Source organism: Thalassophryne amazonica, chromosome 12, assembly GCF_902500255.1.
Source record: "Thalassophryne amazonica chromosome 12, fThaAma1.1, whole genome shotgun sequence".
Classification (NCBI taxonomy): Eukaryota; Metazoa; Chordata; class Actinopteri; order Batrachoidiformes; family Batrachoididae; genus Thalassophryne; species Thalassophryne amazonica.
The window spans coordinates 7,955,124-7,968,211 of NC_047114.1; the positions used below are offsets into that span (position 1 = coordinate 7,955,124).

At 43.0% G+C, this 13,088-nt stretch overlaps 1 protein-coding gene across 1 annotated transcript in view; it reads right to left on the bottom strand.

Moving 5' to 3' along the window:
* The window catches only part of vipr2 (vasoactive intestinal peptide receptor 2), a 185,131-nt gene that overhangs the window by 50,157 nt on the left and 121,886 nt on the right, over positions 1-13,088 (bottom strand). The window contains exons 7-8 of the mRNA XM_034183771.1: positions 6,020-6,170; positions 2,691-2,751 (exon numbers count right to left, since the gene is read on the bottom strand). Coding sequence (XP_034039662.1) covers positions 2,691-2,751; positions 6,020-6,170 — 212 coding nt within the window. The remainder of the gene's footprint in view (positions 1-2,690; positions 2,752-6,019; positions 6,171-13,088) is intronic.

Below are 13,088 nucleotides of genomic sequence, written 5' to 3' on the forward strand. Positions count from 1 at the left end.
TGTTAGACCTCAGTGCTGCTTTTGATACTGTTGACCATAAAATTTTATTACAGAGATTAGAGCATGCCATAGGTATTAAAGGCACTGCGCTGCGGTGGTTTGAATCATATTTGTCTAATAGATTACAATTTGTTCATGTAAATGGGAATCTTCTTCACAGACTAAAGTTAATTATGGAGTTCCACAAGGTTCTGTGCTAGGACCAATTTTATTCACTTTATACATGCTTCCCTTAGGCAGTATTATTAGACTGTATTGCTTAAATTGTCATTGTTACGCAGATGATACCCAGCTTTATCTATCCATGAAGCCAGAGGACACACACCCAATTAGCTAAACTGCAGGATTGTCTTACAGACATAAAGACATGGATGACCTCTAATTTCCTCCTTTAAACTCAGATAAAACTGAAGTTATTGTACTTGGCCCACAAATCTAGAAACATGGTGTCTAACCAGATCCTTACTGTGGATGGCTGTTGTATGGCTGGGGGGCCTGGCTGCCTTTTTGTTTCTGTCTTTTGTTTTTCCTTCCAGGTGGCTTGCATTTGGGACTGAGTGGCTGTGTTGCTGAGGTTATCAGGACCTCACCCTGATACCTGCGGCTCGTCAGGACTCACAGCTGAGGTGCATCTATATGGATTGGAACATGGTGGGCATTTAAGACTGGAGTATACAGTGTGTATTTGCCAGAGACTCGACCTTGTGACCAGACGAGTGAGATCGTCGTCTCGGGAGCCATCTCATCATCAGTGGATGCAGAGAACGTCCAGGGTTGATGCACGGTCTGTGAAAGAGGAGGGGGTGAGGTCTCACGCTCGTCAGCACACTTCCTGAGGTACGTTTAGATTTTGTGACTAACATTATACAGTCAGTAAATGTGGTGTCCCTCACACCTTTTTATATTGAGCTGTATGTTAGTCATGTATCGGCTTCCACTGCAGTGGAGTTTTGTGAACTGGATGTTCCATGCCTGCAGGTTGGGAAGCTGATTAGTAATCAGCCAGGAAGTGTTTGCTGTTTGTACACCTTTAAGTGTTCTCTCTGTGTGTAGAGTGTGGACTCACATAATGGTTCCTTCTTTCATAGACTCGGTTTGTTGCGGCCACCTGGGGGGTGTCGGCGGGGTCCTTGGGTCCAAACAGCTTCTGGCTCCGGACCGTTAGCGCTGCTGGGAGCGCACCACGCCAGACCGCACTTTCTTTTTGTTATTTTTTGTATCACTGTTATGTATTAAATTCAGTTAGCCTTTGTACCGTGCTCTGCTTATTTCATACTGGGTCCTTCAAACGCTGGTCGGTTCTCCGAGCTGCGTCCGACACATAACAATGGCATTACCCTGACCTCTAGTAATACTGTGAGAAATCTTGGAGTCATTTTTGATCAGGATATGTCATTCAAAGCGCATATTAAACAAATATGTAGGACTGCTTTTTTGCATTTACGCAATATCTCTAAAATTAGAAAGGTCTTGTCTCAGAGTGATGCTGAAAAACTAATTCATGCATTTATTCCTCTAGGCTGGACTATTGTAATTCATTATTATCAGGTTGTCCTAAAAGTTCCCTAAAAAGCCTTCAGTTAATTCAAAATGCTCCAGCCTAGAGTACTGACGGGGACTAGAAGGAGAGAGCATATCTCACCCATATTGGCCTCTCTTCATTGGCTTCCTGTTAATTCTAGAATAGAATTTAAAATTCTTCTTCTTACTTATAAGGTTTTGAATAATCAGGTCCCATCTTATCTTAGGGACCTCGTAGTACCATATCACCCCAATAGAGCGCTTCGCTCTCAGACTGCAGGCTTACTTGTAGTTCCTAGGGTTTGTAAGAGTAGAATGGGAGGCAGAGCCTTCAGCTTTCAGGCTCCTCTCCTGTGGAACCAGCTCCCAATTCAGATCAGGGAGACAGACACCCTCTCTACTTTAAGATTAGGCTTAAAACTTTCCTTTTTGCTAAAGCTTATAGTTAGGGCTGGATCAGGTGACCCTGAACCATCCCTTAGTTATGCTGCTATAGACGTAGACTGCTGGGGGGGTTCCCATGATGCACTGTTTCTTTCTCTTTTTGCTCTGTATGCACACTCTGCATTAATCATTAGTGATCGATCTCTGCTCCCCTCCACAGCATGTCTTTTTCCTGGTTCTCTCCCTCAGCCCCAACCAGTCCCAGCAGAAGACTGCCCCTCCCTGAGCCTGGTTCTGCTGGAGGTTTCTTCCTGTTAAAAGGGAGTTTTCTTTCCCACTGTAGCCAAGTGCTTGCTCAAAGGGGGTCGTTTTGACCGTTGGGGTTTTACATAATTATTGTATGGCCTTGCCTTACAATATAACGCGCCTTGGGGCTACTGTTTGTTGTGATTTGGCGCTATATAAAAAAATTGATTGATTGATTGATTGATTGACATGGTTACCTGACTATAACTGAGAAAATATAATTTACAGACTTAATGTAATTACATGCAGCTCCTGCTGAATATCAATTAATGTGCTTTAAATTTAACGTGCTACCATAAACAGTGACAAATTCAGCATGCACGGAAATCTTTCCATGTTTCCCTTAATAATCAATCAATCAATTAAAAAGATAACTGCAAAGTCTGGCTCATTCGCTCCACTTTCTTTTCTGTAATACAATTCTAAGGATATGAAAATGTTCATGAATATGAAATCGGGCCGACGGGTTGCTGACTCACCCGGTGTCTTCCAGATAAATCCTGGTCATCACCCACACAGACACAAACACAGCGGGGATTCCTGCAAGCAGCCACAAGGAAAACACTGAGCAGACTCATTTTTATCTTTTAATTACACTTTTTTCTTTTTTAATTTATAACTGCATCAGCTTTACATTTGCAATAAAGAAATTGAAAAAAAAGGGGGGGTGCAGTATTGCTTTAACGGAAGTTAAAATGTATTCATGTATTAATTTCTTTGAGTATGTCAGTTTATTAGAAGATTTTTAAAAATGACCATACTTTGTTGCGCGTTTGTATGTCGCATCTTTTTCCTAGTTTGGGAGGTCCTGGGACTTGTACTCTGATGTGACTTATATAATGAAAAATGACACATTCATTATTCATAATAATCATTATAATTTCTATTTACATATAAATGTCCCAGGAAATCAAAGCATTAAAAATAGACTACAAAACCCCCAAATTAAAGGGCTGCTAACAGAGAAAAAAGGTGCAACTTATACTCAGGTGCAACTAGTATATGGGTTTTTCTTCTTCAAGAGGTATTTCTGAATAGATGCGACTTATACTCCAGAAAACATGGTGACCATCTTTCATTAATATGAACTTATTTTATGGCACCTTCACAAATAAGACGATTGAGGCAGAGGGCACAGAGTCAAATTGCACTCAAAGAAAATCGGAGCCGCACTCGAACGCCTCGTACAGCAGTCGCCACTTCGATTCGGACATGGCATATGCACTATATATTTGCTTGCCACTCCCGCCGGAAACCCATTCAAAAGGTGGGCAAGATGAGGTTGCAATGCCATCTGATTGTGTTCGCAGCATTCGCACAGCATGTCGTACACAGGTCGGACATATCGTGCCGCGTCCGAGCAGCTGCGCAAAATCATTGGCCATGTCAAACTGTGGCCGAATGGCGCAATCGAGGCAGCCTTCACACCAGTGGCTGAAAGTCGGCAAATGCCGTGCGAGTGCCCATTCAGCCCACTCTCCACCGGAGTTCGGGTGCCTCCCGGGAACATCCAACACCACTCACAGGGCACTTACGAAAAGGCGAGCCATTCGTGCTGCCAACACAAGAGTAGAGAGCAGGCTGTCGAGCAGGCTGTCGAGCAGGCTGTCGAGCTGGCTGTGCGAACGGCCGCACATTTTATAATTGCTCCATGAGTGTGTCGTGCCTTCCTCCCTCCCCCCAGCTACACAAATGGTGTGCCAGTGTGTCATGTGTACCCCCCCAAACCACAATCCAACATTGTGGAGGTGCAGCTGAGGTGGAAAATGCTCCAACGGCGGCTGGAGTGCAGTGCGATCACTGTCCAGCGCAGTGTGCACATTTGGACGGCTTGTCATGTCCATGATGGATGTCATGTAACACATTCCCTCCCATTACACAATATAAGACAACAAGATCATGTCAGCTGTAGTACCAGACGTGTAGGTCCACACAGCTGCATGCCCACATGAGTTGATGCACGTGACAGGTATGTCGGATGGTATGTATGGTATGTCGGAGCTGTGGAACGGCCATCATGTCATATTCTGCATGTGCCTCTGGAGGTGGAATCGCCACGCAGGAGTGCACACATGCCGGGACTACAGAATCAAAAACAAAAAGTGCTTGGTCCGCAGCCAGTATGGCCATCGAGCGGACAGCCACGTGACACATGACTGCAAAGTGGGGCTTTGCGTAACAGCCAGCCATGAGCCCAAGAGGGTGTGTCGTTCCAATCATGTCAGCGCAGGCTCATGACACTGTCAGATGATAACACGCATGTTGGCAGGCAAGAGTGCAAGTGACAGCAAGATGTTCAATTAAAAGAAACAGTGGTAAAATAAAAAATATACAAACAATGATGAAAACAGCGTGATCTCATTCATGTGTGACGGCTTTGCTTCGCTCTGCAGATGTGGGGGCATGTTCAGCTCGCTCTCTCAGCTGACACTGACAGGGTGAACAAAATGTGTTAAATTAAAACAAACAACAATAAATAATACTAATATAACAATGATCAGCATGTCATGAGAGCCCGGCCTCACATGTGCATTGCTGTGGCATGTTATGAGTCGATGACAGATATGTGTTCTACAGCTGTGATTTGTGGGCCACAGCAGATCAGCTCTGTGTCGTTGCTGCTCACACATAACGTGCCATGTAGAACACCACCTCACAACAATCCACTGGAACGTGTCTGCATGCTTACCTGAGGTGGTAGGAAATAAATAAAAACACGTAACAACTTCAGCAGCGCTCCACTGCACACTGCAGACACGATCAGCCAGGCTGCTCCATGTGAATATAGTCATCTGATCATATGACCGCTCAGCTAACGATCCAAATGTCACGTCCATCAGTGAGTGATATTCCACATGACGCGGTATCCTTCGGCACATCGCCCGCTGGACAGCTGGACACACGGAGCCAGTTGATGTGTTCATGATCATTCAAAATCATGTCAGTTTATTAATTCCTTGATTCGTGTACAGAGGAACAGGCAACAGAGTGACCTTAATTCATGTATTGTCTGCTCTTTATTCCGGGAATTAAATATTCTACCAGACAAAATTCAGTCCATTTGATCCATCATTTCCAAAACAGACCGTCAATTCAGGATCAGGCATCAATTACACATCATAAGAATAAAGGGAACTTTATTAATCCCAAAGGAAATTGTTTTGCCAGAGTGCCAAAACAGTCACAGTAAATTGTTTTTTTTTTCTTTTTTGTTATTTTTTCTTTATTTTATTACAGTGAGAACAGAATCATCACCTGTAACATGATTGTCTTACATTTAACAGTACATTGTTCTTATGAAGTTCTGTGCTCTCTCATTATTTTGTCCTTACACATTTTTGTTGATTTATGTACATTTGCAGACCTAATTCTTTCCACTGCTGTGTGAGAGCGATGTGGTCTCAAACCTCTAACGTGCTCACAATGTGTTCCTTGGACACACACACGAGCGTACATGGAACCGTCACCGCAAGATCGTTCACACCTGTCCAACCGTGTGTCCCTCCCGAGAGCGGCTGGAATTTTTTGCGGCTTGCCAATTCAGTTTTTTTTTTTTTTTTTGCCCTTTTTCGGCCGGTCTCTGCTTCTTTCAACCAACTTTGTGTTATGTGTGAAGGGGCCCTTAGGGATGTGCTGACACTAACACAATGGTCAAACATGAGCAGCGTGTACGCCGTTAGCTAGGCATCAGATGACTTTAGTTTGAGATCGGGACCTCCACCATGCAGCAATGTGTAATGCTATTACTATGGTAGCTACTAACAGCACGGGTCAAAGGTCATCATTCTGACTGAGTTGAAAAGTTTACCCCAGCCAATGAACAGGTAGACGATGAAGTGTCGGTTCTCAGAGAAGATGACGACAAGCAGAGTGTGAAGGTACAGACCTTCCACCAACAACCAGAAGAAGTTGGCCATGATGAAGTACTGGAAAAACACCAGGCTAGCTTTGCAACCCACCTGGGAAAAAAAAAAAAACCAGGAGGGGAAAAAAGACAAGCGTAGGTCATGTGACAGTGGCACCTCAAACAAATTTTCAACTAAACCTGAATTGTTAGTCTGAAAGCAATGGCCAACAACTCTCCCTACCACACCTAGGTACTTATGTACTACCGTAGGAGGTACACTATTCGTTTTTCCATGAATTTTACAAGGTTTGCTGGCAAACACGTCTGTCTCTGCCTCTTTTGTAAACTGTGGTGTGGGGAAAAAATAGCTAGGTGTCACTTATCCAAACACGCCATCTTCATTTACAGTATTTTTGCATTTAAGATGACAGATTAACTTTATTAACCAGTTAGGATCATAGTTTACTTCTGTGACCTGTGCTGGTCACATGATGTGAAGAGGAAAAACCCCACAAATTATCCGTGGATGAAGACCGTCAGTTGGGCAAACTTCCCTTAAGACCGCAAAAGAGAAATGACTTGGAAAAAGCTGTTGCACCATGAAAACAAAAATTGCACTGACCAGGAACTTGGATTTGTGTTCAAAACCCTTTGGTGCAAAACAGCTAAATGCCGGTTGAACTGCTGCTGGTGAACCAAAATATTTCTTTTGGAACGACGACGGATTAGGAGGACTGAAACGTAAACCGCCACTGGAGTGAACATTGTTTCCAGCAGATGGAAAGAAACACTGATCAGCAGGAAGACTGTGAGGCGCTCCTCGCTGCGTCGGAGCCCACACCAGAGGCACCAGTACAGGCACAAGCAGAGCCGGTTCCTGCCAGACTCAAGGAGCCCATTGTTGGTCATAAGTTTCTCATTTTGCAATCACAATTGTTGAGTTTGTTTGCTTGTTTATGATTGTATGTCGGAAATAAGATAACTGAGTGATTTTCAATTATAAATTAATTTTATTTGTTAAATGATGTTACTTATTGCAAGAAATGTTTTCAGCTGTGGGACCATTGTATTCCTGAATTGACGCACTTCTCCATGATAAGAGACTTTCAGCTAAAGCGGGTGAACGTAACAACAAATATTAAAAATAAAAAATAAAGCACTAGCCTGGTGCAATGAAGCAAAAATCCTCACCGTTCTAATACTACAGAAAACGTCTGTGCCTGCCATAAAACAAAAACATTGGTGTTGACAATGCAAGGCATTCTGGGTCGATTTTTTTCTATATGTGGTAGAGAGAACTAAATGCCATTAATGAGTACACTACAATTATGAACAAAAATCCCAAATTAAAGAGCTGATAATATAAAAAAGGTGCTACTTATACTCTAGTGTGACTTATATACCAAGAAGAAAAAAAAAAAAATCACACATTTGTTGCTAACAATAATAACTATACTGACTTTGGTAAATGGCAAAGGGACTGCCTTCATATAGCACATTTATGATCAAAGCGGTTTACAGTGATGCCTCACATTCACCCATTCACCCACACTGATGTCAGGGTGCTGCAATGCAAGGTGCTCACTACACACCAAGAAGAACTTTGGGATTAAGGACCTTGTCCAAGGGCACTGAGTGCTCTTTTGGTGTCTCCTCTGGTCACAAACTCACCGCTTAACCACTTCTTGGAAGACCCCATACATAGTAAGTCCTTTGGTACAACTTACTATGTATGGGGTCTTCCTCTTCAAGAGGCATTTTTTTTAACAGGTGTGACTTATATGATGGGTAAAATAAAAGATTAAATAAAATGTGAGGCGATGGTCTAGTGTTTAAGCATTGGGCTTGAGACCAGAGGATCCTTGGTTCAAATCCTGGAAAAAATTACAAAGGTTGCTTGGGCAATGTCCTTAGTCCCCGAGTTGCTCCCGGTATGTAGTGAGTATCTTGTATGGCAGCACCCTGCCATGGGGGTGAATGTGAGGCATTATTGTGTAAAGCGCTTTGAGCGTCTGATGTAGATGGAAAACTGCTATATACACTCAACAAAAATATAAACGCAACACTTTTGGTTTTGCTCCCATTTTGTATGAGATGAACTCAAAGATCTAAAACTTTTTCCACATACACAATATCACCATTTCCCTCAAATATTGTTCACAAACCAGTCTAAATCTGTGATAGTGAGCACTTCTCCTTTGCTGAGATAATCCATCCCACCTCACAGGTGTGCCATACCAAGATGCTGATTAGACACCATGATTAGTGCACAGGTGTGCCTTAGACTGCCCACAATAAAAGGCCACTCTGAAAGGTGCAGTTTTATCACACAGCACAATGCCACAGATGTCGCAAGATTTGAGGGAGCGTGCAATTGACATGCTGACAGCAGGAATGTTAACCAGAGCTGTTGCTCGTGTATTGAAAGTTCATGTCTCTACCATAAGCCGTCTCCAAAGGCGTTTCAGAGAATTTGGCAGTACATCCAACCAGCCTCACAACCGCAGACCACGTGTAACCACACCAGCCCAGGACCTCCACATCCAGCATGTTCACCTCCAAGATCGTCTGAGACCAGCCACTCGGACAGCTGCTGAAACAATCGGTTTGCATAACCAAAACATTTCTGCACAAACTGTCAGAAATCGTCTCAGGGAAGCTCATCTGCATGCTCATCGTCCTCATTGGGGTCTCGACCTGACTCCAGTTCGTCGTCGTAACCGACTTGAGTGGGCAAATGCTCACATTCGCTTGCATTTGGCACGTTGGAGAGGTGTTCTCTTCAAGGATGATGCGAAGGAGATGTGTTGCACTGCATGAGGGAAATGGTGGTCACACCAGATACTGACTGGTACCCCCCCCCCCCCAATAAAACAAAACTGCACCTTTCAGAGTGGCCTTTTATTGTGGGCAGTCTAAGGCACACCTGTGCACTAATCATGGTGTCTAATCAGCATCTTGATATGGCACACCTGTGAGGTGGGATGGATTATCTCAGCAAAGGAGAAGTGCTCACTATCACAGATTTAGACTGGTTTGTGAACAATATTTGAGGGAAATGGTGATATTGTGTATGTGGAAAAAGTTTTAGATCTTTGAGTTCATCTCATACAAAATGGGAGCAAAAGCAAAAGTGTCCATTTAATGTGACCTATGCTCTGGAAAATATGGTACCTGGATTTGCTCAAGGGAGCTATTTCATTTCTGAGTGAGCTGGGTTGATACTGCTAACCTTGTTGTGAAAGTGTTGGAACACGGACCCACAACAGGGGGCGCAAATGAACGGACAATGGAGGAAGTCAAATAGCACTTTTACTGTTGTGAAATAAGCACAACAAGCACGACAGATCACAATAGAAAATAATAAAGTCAATTCACAAAGGTGTCATGTGGGCAGGTTCAAAGATAGAAGACGTCTGTCCAAAGCAGAACCGGAACCACACGATTTCCTCCGCCACCGAACCCCGGGGATACTGGAGCCGCCAAGTCCCGAACTCCCAGGTGGCCACTGCCTCCGCTTGTCGGATCTGGTACTGCTGGCGAGGAACAAAAACAGTTAGATGTGGGTGCGTTTGCACCCAGCAACACGGATGGTGTAAAAAACCACCTCCACCTCTTGTCAGGAAAATGTGAGTACTTATCAAAAAAGGGTTCAGTACAGTCTCCAGCTGCAAGTACTCACCAACCACTGTCAAAACACAAGCAACAAAGTCACTGTCTGAAAGACAACACAACGGCTGAGTTCGTTACCTCCTCGGTAGAACGATATCTCGGCAAAGAGGTGGAGATGACGTCTTGCTGATATACCGATGCAGATCAGATGAGTGGTGACAGCTGTCATAGGTGATGAGTGTCAGCTGTCACCCCGGCTGCTCCTGTGAGGCGGCAGCGCCCTCTGGTGCCTGGAGCCCGCACTCCAGGCAGGGTGCCCTCTGGTGGTGGTGGGCCAGCAGTACCTCCTCTTCAGCGGCCCACACAACAAACCTGTGAGGTTAAACCTTTAAACCCCCCCAACATGCTGGCCATTTTAAAAGTCCTGTATTCTTAAAAAAAAAAAAAAAAAAAAAAAAAGGCCAAAAATCACCACTTACCATAACCAGTAGGGATGCACCGATCCTGATACTAGTATCGGGTATCGGCCCAATCCCGTATTCATTTACTTGTAATCATAAAACGTCTCTGATACTACAACACCCGATACCCCTTTACAGCAGCGTGATGTCAACCTCTCAATTGGGGATTTTCACGCACAGACTCCATAATTTCCTTAAGCCACTACTTTTTTCATATGTTTTGAACACTGTGGCTTAAACAATGATGCGGCTAATTTATGGATTTTTACAGGCTTTCATGTAATTTACTCATGAGTCAAAATATGTCCATCAATGCTGTCCATTGATTGGCTGAAAGCTGCAGTACATCATGTGGAGTAAATTCACACACGGGGTAAATAATAAAGTCTTACTTGTTTCAGTGGTATTCATCATCACAAGATCCTGAAGAAAAATTATCCACATAAAGTCTCCGAGTTTGGAAAACAACATCTGAAAATACTTTAATTCCTTGTAGTGGCTGAAAAAAGTTCCTCTGTGACTTTGGCACTTTGCACCAGTTCCTCCATCAGAACTCAGATTGCGGTTTCAGCAGCGGAGGTCGTCCATCAAGTTGGTGAGTTTCAGCCCCTGGTGTGGCTGTTCAGGCCAAAGGGAGACCAGCCATGTCCACTACAGATGTCACCTGTTTGTTGGATGTCTGTCGCGTTGCGTTCGGACCCTCCGCTCCTCCTCCATGGCCCACACTTTTTGCCAGAAGTTGAGTCACTGTGCCTCGTTAACAACTCATTTACCACAGGCAATGGGCTATTCTGTCTGAATGCAAGGAAATTATCCCATGATCCACAAAGAAAAAATAAAATAAAATAATGTTAAAATTACTCCATTTTGCCTCTATGTGGTGTGCGTGTGCATGCGACGCTGTGTTCCACCTTTGTATTTGTGTATGTCACCTGTACGTATTTAATTCAAAGTTAAACAAAAATAGTGTGGAGAGTGAAAGGCTGTTTAGTTCAGTGTCACACATTGTAGAAGAAAAAACAGGCTCACAGCTGATAACACAGAGAAACTTCTTTTCATCAAAAAGAATCTGCCCCTCACATTTAGTCCTCACAGACATAAATAATGTTAGTGATGGACAGTTTCAGTTACAGTCAATATGTAAGGAACAACTGCTGAATAAAATATGTTTTCAAAGTCATCATGAAACTGTAATGGTATCATGAAGTATGCGTATCAGTACTCGGTACTGATGAGTACTCAAATGTATGTACTTGTACTTGCACTCAGTCTGGAAAAGAAGTGGTATCGTGCATCCCAGGTAACGAGAAAATGTAAAATAAAATTTGCATTAGATATTACAAATTTTCAACAGTCTTTGAATTAAACAGAACTTTTCAAAGAGGAAACATTATGAAAAGTTTAAAGAATTGATATTTCATTAAAGTCACTCACTATTATACAACCCCAATTCCAATGAAGTTGGGACGTTGTGTAAAATGTAAATAAAAACAGAATACAATGATTTGCAAATCCTCTACACCACCACAAAGACAAGATATTTAATGTTCAAACTGATAAACTTTATTGTTTTTGTGCAAATATTTGGTCATTTTGAAATGGATGCCTGCAACAAATTTCAAAAAAGTTGGGACAGGAGCGACAAAAGACTGGGAAAAATGATGAATGCTCAAAGAACACCTAATTGGAAACAGGTGAGTGTCATGATTGGGTATAAAAGGAACATCCCCAAAAGGCTCAGCCGTTCACAAGCAAAGACGGGGCGAAGATTAGTACTTTGTGAACAACTGCGTGGAAAAAATAGTCCAAGAGTTTAAGAACAATGTTTCTCAGTGTTCAATTGCAAGGAATTTAGGGATTCCATCATCTACAGTCCATAATATAATCAGAAGATTCAGAGAATCTGGAGAACATGTAAGCGGCAAGGCCGAAAACCAACATTGAATGCCCGTGACCTTCAATCCCTCAGGCGGCACTGCATTAAAAACCAACATCATTGTGTAAAGGATCTTACCGCGTGGACTCAGGAACACTTCAGAAAACCATTGTCAGTTAACACAGTTTGTCGCGACATCTACAAGTGCAAGTTAAAACTCTACCATGCAAAGCGAAAGGCATACATCAACAACATCCAGAAACGCCGCCGCCTTCTCTGGGCCCAAGCCCATTTGAAATGGACAGACGCAAAGTGGAAAAGTGTGCTGTGGTCTGATGAGTCCACATTTCAAATTGTTTTTGGAAATCATGGACGTTGTGTCCTCCAGACAAAAGAGGAAAAAGACCATCCAGATTATTACCAGCGCAAAGTTCAAAAGCCAGCATCTTTGATGGTATGGGGGTATGTTAGTGTCCATGGCATGGACAACTTACACATCTATGATGGCACCAACAATGCTGAAAGGTACATCCAGGTTTTGGAGCAACACATGCTGCCATCCAAGCAATGTCTTTTTCAGGGACGTCCCTGCTTATTTCAGCAAGACAATGCCAAGCCACATTCTGCACGTGTTACAACAGCGTGGCTTCGTAGTAAAAGAGTGCAGGTACTAGACTGACCTGCCTGCAGTCCAGACCTGTCGCCCATTGAAAATGTGTGGTGTATTATGAAGCACAAAATACGACAACGGAGACCCCGGACTGTTGAACAACTGAAGTCGCACATCAAGCAACAATGGGAAAGAATTCCACCTACAATGCTTCAACGATTAGTGTCCTCAGTTCCCAAACGTTTATGGTGCTGAAACACAGTGGTAAACATACCACTGTCCCAGCTTTTTTGAAACGTGTTGCAGGCATACATTTCAAAATGAGCAAAATATTTGCACAATAAAGTTTATCAGTTTGAACATTAAATATCTTGTCTTTTTGGTGTATTCAAGTGAATATAGACTGAAGAGGATTTGCAAATCATTGTATTCTGTTTTTATTTACATTTTACACAACATTACAACTTCATT